The 15,500-nt window shown below is 48.1% G+C and overlaps 1 protein-coding gene across 1 annotated transcript; it reads left to right on the top strand.

The window, feature by feature from the left end:
- Nucleotides 1–2,919: 2,919 nt before the first annotated feature.
- LOC141965474 (mitotic-spindle organizing protein 2B-like) lies at nucleotides 2,920–15,389 on the top strand. Its single transcript, XM_074917157.1, has 3 exons — nucleotides 2,920–3,068; nucleotides 3,135–3,280; nucleotides 15,167–15,389. Exons 1-3 carry the CDS (start codon nucleotides 2,920–2,922, stop codon nucleotides 15,325–15,327), a joined length of 456 nt encoding a protein of 151 aa, XP_074773258.1. The 3' UTR covers nucleotides 15,328–15,389.
- Nucleotides 15,390–15,500: the final 111 nt, after the last annotated feature.

The raw sequence follows: 15,500 nt of genomic DNA on the forward strand, positions 1-15,500 counted from the left end.
CCTGTGAAGGAAGCATGGGAGAGGCAGGGTCTCTCATCCCTTGCCCTGGGAAGGTCTCCAGCCCCATTTGTGATGCTGGTGACCAGGGCGTGCAGGGGGAGCTGCCAGCTGGAGCTGGCTGGGGCTGGGAAGAAGGAGGTACAAGATGAGACTTCTCCAGTTCATTGTAGGGAATGTGGTACCTGGTTTTCTTGGTTTTTTTCCAGAGAGGGGCCAAGCTAAGAAGCATCTTCCCCTCTTCTGCTGTGACTTGCAGCTGAGCTCCCAGATACCATGGGCTGGGGGAAGTGGTCCAGATGGGACCAGGAAGGGCTGGAGAATGCATCACATGCGGGGAGGGCTCTTGCCCTTGCATTTAGCTTCCAGCCAGTCCCAAAGGAAGCAGCACATCATACACCAGAGCAGGCAAGAGAGCAAGCACAGGGATGTTGCCCACTGCCCTCTGCATCGCAGACCCCACACTGCCCAGCTCAGCTGAGGGTCCCTCTGCCAGTCCATCATTCAGGGTGACCTCAGGCTTTGTGGGTCTGGCCTTGCCTGCCCTGCAGACAGGATGGTAATTCATGCTGCACCTGCTATCAGCACCACAATAACTGCCTCTGCAGGGCTGGTCCTGCTCAGGGCCATTACGGGCAATATCCTTCTTTTATCATCGTACGTCTCATTCCCCTGTTGGCAATTGCAGTAAATGTCTGTCTGTTAGTGAGGCCAAACGCCCGTCAGGATGCAAGGTCAGATTGCCCTGTGGTGGGTGATGATTTTGACATGCTCACAGGTTGGTTGGGGTGTGGAGTGCGAGCATCTCTCTCCCGTGGCTTGATGCAGGGACAGGACAGGGTCTCCTGTGGTGGCACTGGAGGGGGACATACCTGCACCACGTCCCCCCCTGCTCTGATATCCATTCAGCAGCACGTCTGGTCTGTCCATGGTCTCTGTGTGCTCTCTGTGGGGGGAGTGGGGTCAGGCGATCCCTCCCTGATGGCAGATGCGCTGCTCATTTCCATTTAGATAGAGGAATTTCAATCTTGGCTTGACGTCTCCTCGCCACAGTGTGACTCAGGACCCAAATTTCCAATTTTCTTCCCCATGCAATGCCAGATGCTCTTTGTTGGCTTGGGAACTGAAACACATTAGAGATGCTGCAGCCCGGCAGAGGCAGAGAGTTGGGTGTGTGAACACAGGGGATTATCTGTGTAGCTCTACGAGGCAGCTGGCACATATGGCTTCTCTGCACCTAAATCTGCTGCACTGCCCAAGAGTGCTCCCATGGCCTCTCACTAGCTCCCTTCCCTACCCCAGCCCAGTGACAGGAGATTAAAACCACTATCCAGAGTTGGCCCCAGGATCCAGATCACTTGGGGGACAGGATGGACACACGAGAAGTCACCCTGATGACCACGGCAACGAGGAGAACCAGCTATTTCTGTCTTCCAGTGGGAAAAACACAAGAAATCCATCAAGGGGGTGAGGACATCCTTGTTTGATGCCTACATCGAGTTCACCTGTCCACAGATAGGTGAGTGATCCTGGATGTGGACTCCTCCAGCACATACTTAGCACGTCTGTGCCTGTAGGAATGAACACCACAGTTTTGCTCAGCTAAAAATGTGACAGCTTGTGGAAAAGAAGCTAGAGAGGGTTGGTAGAGCAAGCCACAACCTCGTGGGTGTGAACTGAAGACTTCAGTTTGGAGGTCTGGGGCATGTTGATTTGCATATAGATAGGGAGGCTCTGCAGAGAGACCTGGATAGATCGGGTCGGTGGCCAACGCTAACGGGATGAGCTTCAACCAGACCAAGTGCCAGGTCCTGCCCTTGGGCCACAACAATCCCCTGCGTGGCTACAGGCTCGGGGAGGGGTGGCTGGAGCTGTCTGGGAGAGAAGGATCTGGGGGTTCTAATGGACAAGCAGCTGAACAGGAGCCAGCAGTGTGCCCGGGTGGCCAAGGAAGCCAACGGCATCCTGGCTTGTGTCAGCACTAGTGTGACCAGCAGGAGCAGGGAGGTGACAGTCCCCCTGTGCTCGGCACTGGGGAGGCCACACCTGGAGGGTTGTGTCCGGGTTTGGGCACTTCAACACGAGAGAGATCTCGAGGGGCTGGAGCGAGGGCAGAGGAGGGCAACGAGGCTGGGGAAGGGCTGGAGAGTAAATCCTGTGAGGAGGCAGTGAAGGAGCTGGGAGAGTTCAGTGTGAGGAGGAGGAGGCTGAGGGGAGAGAGACCTCATCACTCTGCAGCTCCTGACAGGACATTGCAGAGAGGCTGGGGCTGGGCTCTGCTCCCAGGGAATTGGTGACAGAGCAAGAGGGAACGGCTGGAAACTGCATCAGGGGAGGGTCAGGCTGGGCATGAGGAGAAAATGTTTCCCCGAAACAGTGGTCAGAGAGTGGAACGGGCTGCCCAGGGAGGGGTGAGTCCCCATCCCTGGGGGGGTTTCAGGGCCGTTGGGACGAGCTGTGGGGGATGTGGGGTAGGGGAGAGCTTTGTAGACTCGGGCTGAGGGTTGGACTCGATGATCCCGAGGGGCTTTTCCAACCTGAACAATTCTGGGATTCTGTGATTCTAAATGTCTACTTTGGGAAAGGAGGTTGGCTTGGGTACACCGAGCGGTAAGGGAGGCCACCGAGAGGCCCCTTCCAGAGGGCTTGAGGGCTCGTACCGGAGCAGAAGGCACTAAGGCTGGAGGAGGGGCGGGCGGGCAGCGCACAGTAAATGAGGAGGGCAACCTGGGGAGACACCCAGAAGTCGCCGTGAGTGCTGCTCCGCGGGCCCGGCGGCAGCAGAGGCCCCGGGCGGCGGACGCGGCCCGGGCCCCGCCGAGCGGCGGCTGGCGCTGGAGCGCGGCTGCCCCCTGCCGGGCGCGGGCGGGCCGGGCCGGGCCTGGCGGCGGGGCGGGGCGGGGCGGGGCGCGGGGCGCCGCCATGTCGGAGGCGGCGGCGGAGATGGCGGCGGCGGCGGCGGCGATGGCGGAGGCGCGGCTGAGGCGGAAGCAGTTCCTGAGCGCGGAGGAGGCGGAGCTGTTCGAGCTGGCGCAGGCGGCCGGCAGCGGGCTGGACCCGGACGTGTTCCGGTGAGCGGCGGGGGCGGCTGCCGGTACCGCCGGTGCCGGCTCCGCCGCTGACGGGTGTCCCCGCAGGGTGCTGCTGGATCTGCTGCGCATGAACGTGGCGCCGCTCGCCGTCTTCCAGGTGCTCAAGTCCATGTGCGCTGGGCAGCGGCTGCCGCCGGGACCCGAGGGCGGACCCCCCGCCGCGGCGGTGCCGCTCCCCGCCGACACGCGAGGTAGGCGCCGGGGCAGGGGCGGGCGGGGCGCGGCGGCGGCGGCGAGCCCTGATCCCCGTGTCTCCCCGTGCAGAGCCCCCTGAGGACGGCCGGGCCCCCGCCCAGCTCCCACCCGCTTCTGCCCTGCGGCCGCCGCGGCTCGGGGGCCGCCCGCCGCTCTCCCGGGGCCCCCCCGCGGCCTGCCCGCCGCTCCGCGCCTTCCCCGCGCCTCCCGCCGGCCGCGCCGCTCGCCCTGCCGCGGGGAGGGGGCCGCGGGCCGGGCGGCTGGGCCCGAGGGGGGGCTCGGCCGGCGCCCGGGGGGCCCGCTCGGTGTGAGCCGCGGCGGCAGGCCCGGCGGGGCCTTGCGCGGGGTCCGGGGGAGAAGGAGCCTTGTCGCGCCCGGCCTGCTGCGCCTGCTGCCCGCACCCTTTTTTTTCTTACTTTTTAGCCTTTTCAGGCAGCGTAGGGGGCCGCGTGTGCAGGAGCGATGCGGTGTGTCTGGGGGGAGGTTGCCGCAGTCACTTGCGCCGGGTTTTGTCGCCTAGCTCTGCCCTACAAGCCTTTAACAGAAAAAAACCTCTCAAATACATAATACTACACAGCGCTGCTTTGCTTGTATCCAACTCCAAAAAAATGTAAAGTTACAGCTACATTAGGAATCCCCCGAAAATGAGGGGGGCTGTGATACTTCATCTGCTCCATCCCGGAGTAGCACGGTGTCTTGCGGATGGCGGGGACGTGAAGTGGGAGGCGGTGTGGGACTGTCAGCTAAAACAGCGATTGCTTCTGAATGTAATCACCTTTCGTTATTTCTCTAACCTCGGTGGACAGTAACAAATGTAGCCCTGACGTTGTGCCACATCTATATTTTATTTTATTCCAGACCGGTTCTAATAAAATTTTTACTTACTGCCTAAACTTCCTGAAGTGACTTTTGACTGGTAGCTTGCAATCTTGGTGGATTACTTCCAGAAAATTTAAAAAGAGGTGACTAAAATGTCTGCTGACACTAGGCTTGAATTCACCCTGGCAAGGCTCTCATTTCTCCTGTGCTCAAAAATACAGTAGAAAGGGGTAGTGTCCAAAACAACACGGCTTTGTGATCATTGTGGTTGCCAAGGACAGCTGCACGCTGACAGCTCGTGTAACCGTCAGCAAGGACTGTGCTGGGAACAGAGAGAATAGGGCAAGAAAGAAAAATTTTGTCAGTAAAGGTAACCAGAGTGGGGTAGGGGGAAAACAAGCTTTCCCTGTTGTGATAGTGCATTGCCTCTTGGTTTAGTCACTGCTGAGGCTGCCTTGGTGGTAGGGAGTGTTTATTCTTGTAGCTGTGCTTGCAAGTCTGGTGGTGATTCCTATAGAAAGTGAAGTTGAAAGGCAAGATTCCTTTGGCCAACTCTAAGCAGTGAGTTTTAAAGTAAGGACACTGGTGCCACAATCTGAGGCACCTTCACAGCTGCAGAGCCTGCCGCTTCTGGCGTGGATTCCCATGTGGTTAGTGGGTGAGAATCACCTCACTGAGCAGCTGAGGGCGGCTCTACAGACTCTGAGGTAGTTTGCTAAAGCCCAAATGAGAATAGAGTGTGTGAATGAAGTGTCTGGGACTCCATGGGCATCACCATGAGTAGGTTCCCCTTTCTCAAGAGGTGCTCTTGATGATTCAGAATTTCCTGTGGAGAAGTTGGCTGCGGTAAAAAGAACAGTCTCACACCTGATTGAGAAGTGACTCTAAATATGCACAGGGGAAAAAGAAGACACCTGGCCCACTGATTTTCCCCAAGCAAAACGAGAGGGGTACAGCATTTGGATGTTTCAAGTAAGAATCAGCATGCTGCTCTGGTACCATGTTGCAAGGAAGCATCTCAAAAGAGAGTGATTTTAAACAAAATATGTTGTTAAATTTTGCTTTCTCTTCTTTTCCTCCTTTGTTGGTGCTTCAGGTGTGATGGTCCACTAAAACTATGAAGGAGTTTTTGGTAAGGTTTTTGTTTCTGTCTGTCAATCTGGAGTAGCTTTTTTTCTCTCATGTATGCTGTTTATGTGGTACTTCCTGTAAAAATGAGTTGTTTTTTTTTTTTTTCTAGCACTGGGCCACTGCCATGAGCTTATTTTAGCTAGTAGTAGGCTGGCTCAGGTTTGAAACGGTCAGATGGCAACTTGTTTTTTAATCAGCATTAAATTTCTCAAGAGGAAAAGCCAGAAACCCTAAGGTTTGATATGCCTTTAACCGTTGCCTTCTACCACCATGAGGTGCTGCAAGCACCTTAGAGAGGCTGTGAGTTTGCAGGAATTAGTATATGTCTTGAGAGCTTAATTCGGTTGTGCCTGTGTCAGTCCAGGATGCTCATTCTGCACCTTTAGTGGAGCATCTTCTGGCCCAAGATGGTGCCTGACAGTCCTGGTGTGACTGGCCAGACTTTCCTCTCCATAGAGGAAAAATGGACATGATATCCCCGAGTGCATGGGACAAGCCCTCGGAACCGAGGGTGATGTGTAGTGAAGTTCAGAGAATGATGGTGTTAACTCTGCACTGCTCGTGGTAAATATTCACAGTATTAGTCTGGCCTTCAGTGTCTCCTGTTGTTGCTTTATTTCACAAGACTAAAATGTGTCTTCAGGGCTAGTTGATGCACTGAGATCACCAGATTATACACAGCCTACTGAGATGGGAGGATTGTGCCCATCAAGCCACAGTTTCACTGCAGACATGGTAAAACACAAAGTGCTTAACTTGGACTTGCTCTCTTTGCAAGGTGGTTCTTGGTAATGGTGACAAAGGGGCACTTAGGCCTCCTCTCTCTCATCACACTCAGTTCTGACCATATTCTGATGGGCAGCACTTGTGTGCCTTGCCAGAAGGCTTGGCCTTCCCAATTGTCAGGGGTTTTTTGTTTTCTGGTAGCTTGTGTTATATTAGAACTGTAACTCACTTCTCATTCAAAGTTCTCTTTTTAGTTTCTTTAGTCCAAGTGACTTTTCTGTCACCCAGCACCCACCAGCTAATGCCTTTTTAAATCAAATCACCACTGAAAAGCTAACTCTCACAGAAAATTATTTGAGCAGAATGTAAGCTCGCTGGCAGCTTATTGCAACTTCAGCCCTGCATCCTCATTTCTGTGAGTATAAGAAGTGCCAGTAAGATCTCACTAATATCAAGAAGAGGGTGTGTTTTGTCCAGCTCTCCTTGTGAAGATATGTTTCTGTAGCCTCTTGAATGGAAGGCAGTTGTCTGATTTAGTTGAGGGAGGGGCTATGTTAGGCATCAAGTGCCACTGAACAAGCTTCTGCAGCTTTGTTAAATTTTGGCTAGTTTATGTCTGACTCCAGAGCAATTGGAGCAATGTGCCTGGAGTCTCTGAGGAAGATGTGTAGGGCTCCTTGTTGAAAGTCATGAAAACAAGCAGGTGTCCAGAGAGATCTCTCATTTCAGGGAAATTGGTAATCATCTTGGGAGATGGTAGTTGTCAATGATGGTAGAACGGGGCCATCAATGCCAGCCTTGTCTCTGTTTTACTGGACCACTTGAGGTTGAGTTAGGATTTGAACTATCTCAAGACAGGAGCTTGTTTTATTGTAGCCCCTGGGGGGAACTGTGTTGCTGAAATAAAGATTCCATTAAAAACAGCATATCGTCTGCAGAGTAATTTTATCTCCTTAAGCTGAAGAAACAACCAGCTAGCACAAATTGAAGAGGAGGAGGAGGAATCACTCCTCACTCACCGAGCTTTGTAGTTCTGGGCACAGTCCAAGTCCATTGTTCAGGAGTTGGGTAAGTGTTAACGCTGGGGGTGTCCTCTGGGCTGGGCCTGTTCTGCAGGAGTGTTTGGCTTGCCTTGACTCCCTTTAAGAGATTCCATGGGGAAGGGGAAACAAAGCTGTATCTGCTGTTGGCCCTGGCATCTTTTGTTGGAAGATGCTGCTTCTGTTTAAGAAGGGAAGGGGATGGTGCAGCTTCCATGCAGCAGGACCAGGCATTTGGAGATGGGATATGCCTGCTCTGTGTAGCTGGGAGCTGTGTCTGCTGATAAAGCCAGAGCTTCTTGTGCTGATACAAAGAACAGTGATTGTCCCATAGCTTGCCAAGCTGCTTTGCACAGTGTCCTTCAGCTCTGCCTATGTGCTCTTTCTCCTGTGCTTCCTGCTTTGTCAGAAGACGAACAAGTGGCTGGAGTAATCCAGGTCTCACTAAAGACTAGCCGAGACTGCTCTGCTTGAGTTGTACCATTAATGAGGAGATACTGGCTTAGGCTTCTCACCCATCATGGTGCAGGGAGGTTTTTTTAAAATCAGCTAAAAAAAGACTGTTACTGTATTTCTGAACAACACTATTATTAAAGGGGTGTGTGGGGGGGTGCTACCCCCAACCCCAGTAGATGTTTCAGCTTTTTTACAGCTAAACCAACAGGGAGTCTAATATGAATGGCTTTATTTTGCATTTAGCCATGATGTTCTGCATGGAGCTGTGTTTGCTAATGACTGAATTTGTTACTGTGTGTCAGTACTGGACCATCCACCTGGCATATTTAGCTAGGTACCACCTCATGCACTCCTCATTTGAAATGTTTCCTCAACAGTTGTTGATTTGGGAGGGAAGAGCTGATTTTAAAGAGAAATGATATCCAGACAATTTCTTTCTGTGCATGGGAGGAGGAGGTGTGCATACCTTTTAGGACAGTGGTGTTGCTTTTGGCCTAGACTAGGTATGTGTGTAGTTTGTGCAGTTTAATATGCCATTTTCTTACATATTATTTCCATGTTGTCTGTTCCCATCAGCCAATCCTAGAGCCCCTAGTGGTTTCTCTGCAGTTTTCTACCTCTCTATTGACATGGATACGTCAATCCCCTGTTCTCTTTTCTAGGCTGATGAATATTCTTTGATGCTTCTGTCACTTTGTGCTTCAGCTGGTTTTTCTACATTCCCAGCTTTCCTAGCCCAAGTGTCTTCCATAAAGTTACTTCCCAAAGCTTTGACCCAGCTAATTTCCCATACTAAATGTGTTGTTAACAGGAGCTTGCTTTCCAAATCCTGTCTCTGTGGTGGGCCTCTTGCCTGGTCTCTGGATTTTTAAGGCTGCAAGGAACCACTGTATCCTCCTCTTCTGCGTAGCAGGGGTCAGAATGCTTCCTACCCTGTGAAACTCTGTCATACTTAGGTGCCTGTTGGAAAAGCCAGTGAGCCCACCAACAGCCATGGGCTCGATGAAGGGTTCATGGGGTGTGTTTTTCTTGTCTGTGCGGAAAAATACGCTTTTGAGTCGTAAGTCCTTTTCTGCCCCTGCATTTGTAACTACTTTTTATAAAAATACTTAGATCAAGGTCTCTTCTAAGTGTTGCTGTGTTATTTTTTTTTTTTTCCTAAATATCCCTCTGCTATGCAGCTTGTTGCCAACATTGTCCTCCCTATGTGTTCCTCTTGCCACCCTTGTGTTTTGTATCATTCCCTGTTCATCCCTTTTTCTCACTTCTTATTTCTTCCATTTTCTCTGGGTTGTTTGTCTTTAGCTGTGGTCAGCCTTTTGGGATGAGAGCTGTTGCTGCAAGGGCCCACAGTGACTGCCATCGCTCTTGAGTACTGCTGTCTGGCCATGCTAGCTGCTTTGCATTCCTCTTATACTCACCCTCACTCAGTCTTGTGTTGTTTCAGGATTCATCTTGATGTGGGGTTTGTAATACAGAGTTCTGTATTAAGGAGATAAGGTAGCTGACAAGGATAATGCTATGTGGAACTCTGATAGAGTGGAGGGAATACCACCAGAGATGCTAAGGATTTATCTTAAATGTATTTAATCTGTTTTTTTTATACATCATACAGTGATTTTTCCTGTTGGTTACAATGCTTTAATTGTAGATGAAATATTGCTATCAGTTAAATCCCCTGGATATGTGTTCTTAATCATGCCATGCACCTGTAAATGTTGTATTCAGACTCTTCATGGTCTGTATGTCTTTCCTGAAGAAAAAAAATATGTAGAATGATCTATAGGTGACTTGTAGGACTAATCAAAGAACTAATACAGGTCCTGATCATGGTTTTCTTAGGTGCTTCGCTCAGACTCAGCTTTTTTCAGTACTTCATCAATAACCTTCCCAGTAAGTGGATTTCCTACATTCACTACAGAACAGATTGCCTTCCATATTTTTGTCCTGCAAGTCTCATTCCCTCTAATTCTTTTTACCATAAGCAGTAAGAGTTCAAGGCTTTGGAACTAGAGGCCTTTATTTTTGTTTTGTGAAATGGTGGATCTGGTAATTACACATGGCAAGAACTTTTATGTTCAGAGCATTTCTAATGTGGAGTTGTTGCCTTCCCTCCCCCTTCCCCTCAGGCTCCCATTACAGAATGCACTTCTAAAAAAATTTTAACTTTTCTGTATTGTAGGCATTTCTTTAGTCCCACAGCAACTGAATGGCTTCAATTTATAGACCTTGTTCATCTTGTGGTACAGAAATTATGATAAAGTATTTTCTGGATTGCGAGTGCTGATGTCAGTTATTTTTACAACTGATTAAAAAAATTTCTCACCTGTACTGTGCTTTCTTAGATGGTTGAAAGTCCTTTGGTTAAAAGTTCCAGCTCCTTTCCTTTCCAGGGAGGTTATAATAAGTTGTGATATTATTAAAATACAGGTGATGGGTAGTGAAGTAGTCTTTTCTACTTCAGAAACAGCAGACCAACAGCTTTTCATGTCTTTTTCCTTATCCTAGGGATAACTTGTAAAAAATCTAGGCTGGAATACTCAAAACCTGATGTGGACCTAGTCCCAAAAAATAGGTGGTTTTGTTGTTCCTGTGAAAATACATATTGCTCTGGGTAATGTACTTTGAAAACTGAAGTCTAGACAAACTTGTTGTTTTATGGAATCTTTACCTTTATAATAAGGAAAAGGCTGTATTGGATGCTGTGATGCAACCTGCACTACTGTGTTTTGGGAAGGAATCTGTTAAAGGCTTACATCTGAGTAACTTTTTTAAGAAGAAAAAAAAAAGCATTATCTGAGAGGCACAGGCTTCTTCCATACTCTTTTAAGTGTTTTATGTTCTTTGCAGTGCTCTGTGTACCATGGGAGCCTGTTGCAAACTTCCCAAATAATTTAGCTCTGAGTTCCTGGCTGTGTCCATTGGAGAAGCTGGTGGCTTTTGAACAGGCCACAGTTCAAGAGGAAGCACTGTGTGCCAGTGTATTCCCTGAAGGTATTGGGATTCCTGCAGTAGCCTGCCTGGTTCTGTGTAATGTTTTCATATATGCTCTAGGTGTGATGGGCATGGATGGGCAAGTTAATACAGATGGATTGCTAAAACCAGGACTTGGGTGACATTGGCAGCACTGTCAGCATGAGCAGATGGCAGAGGAGACCAGTGTGGGTCAGTCTCCTGTCACACTTCCCATGCAGAAGGTTTACCTGAGGCTGTGAGGCTTCCTCTCTGCTGGCTATTTGGGCTAAAGACTGCACTGGGATAATTTTTTTAGTATGTTTTTACAGGCTGATTTTCAGGCTTTTTTTTATGCTCTGTGAGGCAAGAACTGACATAAAGGAGATCTAGAGGAATACTGTAAATGCTAGACTTGACATTTGTGGCCTTGCGGCAAAGTAGCAAGATGTGAGTTTGTTGGTGACAACTAATTTATTCTTCCCCCTCAACCAACCAAAGAAACACTCAAAAAATCTTATAAATGTAGATTGAATAGAGCTCTCAGAAAAATGAAGGACATCTTCTCCATCTTCTTTCTGCCATCTACATGTGAGAGAAAGGGAGGAAATGAGACTATTGCAGTTGTGGTGGTAAAAACTAGTAAAATGAGGAGCAATCAGGAACACGTGAGGATTTGTAGAGAAAAGGCTGGTGCATTTCATGTTGATCAGTGCATGGGAGAGGAACTCCTGTGGCTCTGCTGAGCAGCCTTGAAGGGAGCCATCCTGAAGAGAGTGGGAGAGGTGAGTGAAAACCTTGTATTTGTTAAACCAGACACTTCATAGGTGGTTAAGTTGGCAGTCTCCCAAAGTAACATAGATACTAGAGTAAGGGAGAATCCATCTATCATGTAGATGAAAATGAAGCATTATTTCAGAGAGTTGCCTTGGAGAAAAGATTGATCAGACCAATGCAGACCTCTGCTCTGTGAGGGGGGAATTGCTCTGTACCTTAAGCCACCTTCAGACATCTCATTTAGGAGATTCTTAATCTGATGTATTAAGATGAGATGTTTGAGCACCTAAGGAGGCTTGTCAGTATCTTGAATAGGATCTGTGACTGTTAACGTAAGCTTGCTTTTGTAGTTATGCCTAGTTGCAGTTGAACACCTAACCTGCTAAGACTTAAACAGGCTTGCTGTAGAAGAGAGGGAGGTGTAAGTTCTGTTCAGGTGATTTGTGGGCCTGTGTAGGTCTCCATTTATTTTATGTTCTCTTCTTTATCTAGATCCTTCTTTTCAGATAAGAGTTTGCTGGAAAACATATGCTTCAATAACGACCCTCTCTTCGGTGCATACTTAAGGACTTAGTTAAATACTTTGGAAAATGTATTTGAAAATTATCTTCTTATTTCTCCCTCTTCCTCTGTTTAAAAACAATTCAGCTGGATTTGTTGAGATATTTTGCCAGTCTTACCCATCCACTTCACTCTGTCTTCTCAGGGAGGCTGCTTTAGCAGGGGTGATGTTTTGACTCTGAAGAGAGCCCAGTATTTGTATTAGCTGTTAAGGATATGGCAGCAGCTTTGAAGACCTGAGAACCTTCCAGCTGCTGTAGAAGAGGACTATTTGTGATATTTATGTAGGGATGTGAGCAAGACTCTGCAGGGCAAACATGGCAATATGGCAAAAATGGGTATAATGAGCCACAGTCTTATACTGGGACTGCTTTGGGGAGTGAAGTCTAGCCATGTCTGAGATTTTTCCATGGTCAGGAGGTGATGATACTTGAAGTGAGGCCCATCACTGTGTGTGCTTCTGAGGACTGGGCAAAAGATGTCTCTTTAGTCCTCTAGGTAACACACAGTGATTGCAAAAAGGAGGGATTTCTGCTCTTACAAGGTTTTTTTTATTCACACCTAAAACTGAGTCTTTGTTTGACTAGACTGCTGGTTAGACTAAACAACTGGTTTACTGTGCCTGGCGTAAGCCCTGCTGTGAGACAGAAATGGGAACAGGATTTCTGAGAATTTAAAAGTACTCTTGCAGTTCCGCTAGCCCATAGTCCCTGCCAGTATGCACTACAGGAGATATTTTGAGCTTGTTGCAGCCCTGATATCCCTGACTGTGTTATCAAGAGCGATTTGTTTGTTTGCCAGCAGGAGGAAAATCTGTAGTCCCTGTTGCTGCTCAGAGGCAGGAAAGGATCTCCTGGGGAAAGCAGTAGGTTGAGTGGAGAGGAGACCAACTTCCGCTTCTGAAAGCCTATTTGGGTTGGGGTTCCCTTCCTAAATCTGAGCGGTGTTTGCTTGCCTCCTGGTTGGTGCGAGAAGGTGCTGCTACTTCCCTCTATTACTTAAGACTTTGTCTTCTTGCTTGGTGCCACCCTGCAGGCTCTTAGTTCAGTGTCTGGTGGCAGTCCTCTCCAAGAGGTGGCTGTAGCCTTTTGGCCTTGGGTTTTATCAGAGATGATTGTCAGCAGGCCAGCAGCTTGATCACAGTGGGCACTGCTGTTTTTAAATGGGGGGAGCTAGCAGTCAGGGGTGGGTAGAGCATACTTCTGCCAGTGCTTGTATGCGTATGCCATTCTTCTCAAACTGTTTTGCTCTCGAGGAGGTAAACACATAGCTGCTTCTTCTGGAGTCATCTTTGGGGAGGGAGATATTTGATTAGGCTCTCTTTTGGCTTGTCTCTTGCCTCCCTAGCTATTTGGGCTGCAGGTCTATGACAGCCAGACACTTCTAAGATAAGGTCGTCTTGTTTTACTAAGGACAGTATCAATGGAATCCTTTTGTTTGTTTGTAGTACTTGAATTAGAATTTGTGGTTCCTGTTTTTTTGTGCTTTGTGTTAATTGAATCTCTTATCTCTGATAGTGTTTTATCTGGCAGATTGTGCACAAACCATGCCTGTCCTTGTGTAATTCATGAGCTATTTTTGCCTGGTTCACAGGTCAAGATAGGATGCCCCCAAAAACATAGTTGGTTTTTATGTTGTTGAAGTAACTGGTTTGTTTTACTGTGATTTTGAGGCTAAGAGGGTGGCAGGCATGTGCTTTGTCTGAGCACAGCTTTTCTTCAATAAAGTGATTCTGTCTCCCCAGGTTGTTTGTTAGATTAGAAGATCAAGGGCCTGACTCCCCGTAGTGCTTAATGTACAGTTGTTTTGTGGGTGTACATGGTCAGAGTTGTACGCAGATTGAGAACCTTCACTCTTACTGGATAGATGCATGTGAGAAAGGGAGGGGTGTTCACCTATAAGAGATGTCCTGGATTGCTAAAAGCATCACGGTGAACTATAATGCTTTTTGTTCCTGCCAATTTTTCTCTCAATCTGTGAGATCATGTATTGTCTTTGTGTAGTTTGTTTGTTTTCATGGGCAATACTTGCATTAGTGAAGCTGCTTAAACTGCTTGAGCTACAAAGAAAGATTGCAAGGCTGGTTGGCTGGCTTGGGATGATAACTACTGGCAAATCACTAGCGTGGTTTACAATAACAGACTTTTTTATGAGCACCTGACTTTGCTGGGATAAGTGAATGTATTTCTTTTGCCACCCTAGTCTGACAAATTCTACAGATACAAAGGGGCCACATACTCTTTATTTGGGAGTTCTCAGGTTGTCCTTCTGTCTTGTAAGGTGTTAACTAGTGGTATTGATGTGAGTCTTGTTCTCAAGACACCTGTTCCAAGGAGACAGGATGGTTTGGTGTGTAAAGCAGACATATCTCCAGTCTGTGTGCTGTCCGTAGCATAAATGATCCAAGATGGTGATTTCCAAACCATGCCCATGGAGACTCCAGTAGCTGTCGGTATTCTGAAAGCTGCTCTGATAATGATTGCTAAAATGTCTGTCTTCATTCTAATTGCATGCATGTAACTACAGCTCACTACATTCCTGGGTTTTGTTTCCTCCCTGATATTAATCTTTTATGATGCTTCTTGGAGCTTGCTAGCTTTAGTAAAAGCTATGACCCTTTTGCCTCACATTTCTTTTATATTTGTTATCTTCCCTAGTACCTGTCCTAGTTCTCATCTGAAGTAGTTCTCTCCGGTGTCAGGAAAGTCAGTCTTCCTCACTTATCCCCTCCTGTCACTTGTTTGCAGTACACCTTGATCTGTCACTCTCATCTGGCTGAATCCAGCAGGGTGGACTGCATGCCCCTTGCATCCCTCAACTTCTGCCTTTCGATGCATTGCTTCTCTCTGCTGTCATGTTGCATTTTGGAGATGGTCAAGTGTGCCTACAGAAGGATAATTCTTCCTTTCTGAACACAGTAAGGAAACCTGTAAGTAGGTCCTGTGTAGGAGTCTGAGCTTCTGGAAACCCCCCAAATGGCAGGAAATCCAAACTTGCTCATCAGGTCACAGAAGTGACATGAAGTTACTGATCCGATAATGTGAGTGCAGGCTTCAGAAACGTGTGGGCACTGGCACGTGCATTCACTTATCCCAGGCTTGAGGTGTTAGATGTTTTTAATGTTCTTCTTGAAGTGCTGTTCCTGTCCAAATGAAAGCAAGTGTTTAAAGAACAAAATGCTTTGTAGATTAAACCTGATGAACATTAGAAATGCTCCTACTGCAACTTGTTTTGGTTTTGTGGCCCTTACACCTCTTGAGCTGAATTCACAAATTTGCTTTCTGTGCTGGAGACATTTGCGACATCTAATACAATTTTGCCTTCTGCATGATTTCTTAAGGAATGCTTGCAGCTTAGGTGCTGTGTGGGTAACATGTAGGGTTGAGACTTGAAAATTAATGTATGTATTTGTTTATTCAGGGAGAAATAAAGCCAGTTCTACTGTCAGCGGGACCCAGGTTCTGGCAGAGAGGAGCAGCCGGGAAGGATCTGCCCAGAGGATGCCTCGGCAACCAAGTGCGAGCCGGCTGCAGAAAACGGGAGCTTCTGGAAAGAACAGTGGAGGAGGCAACAGTACCTAAATAAGGCCTTGGAACCAATGTATTTTGATGCTTGGCAATGTATATAAACTGTGTTAAAACTGCTTGTGGTACGTGTATTAATCTGACAAATGTGGTTTGTAATACATGGAACATCGCTGTTGTTTCTTACTTCTGAAATGTCCTCTGTCAACGGAGACTGCTAGGGATTACCT

Source organism: Athene noctua, chromosome 13 (genome assembly GCF_965140245.1).
Source record: "Athene noctua chromosome 13, bAthNoc1.hap1.1, whole genome shotgun sequence".
In the NCBI taxonomy this organism is placed as follows: Eukaryota; Metazoa; Chordata; class Aves; order Strigiformes; family Strigidae; genus Athene; species Athene noctua.

What these genes read in the sequence shown, in the direction of transcription:
- LOC141965474 (XM_074917157.1), top strand. Translation starts at nt 2,920, where the DNA reads ATGTCGGAGGCGGCGGCGGAGATGGCGGCGGCGGCGGCGGCGATGGCG. An exon ending in CTGGACCCGGACGTGTTCCG is followed by an intron (nt 3,069 to 3,134) that starts GTGAGCGGCGGG and finishes GTGTCCCCGCAG; the next exon opens with GGTGCTGCTGGATCTGCTGC. An exon ending in GCTCCCCGCCGACACGCGAG is followed by an intron (nt 3,281 to 15,166) that starts GTAGGCGCCGGG and finishes TTGTTTATTCAG; the next exon opens with GGAGAAATAAAGCCAGTTCT.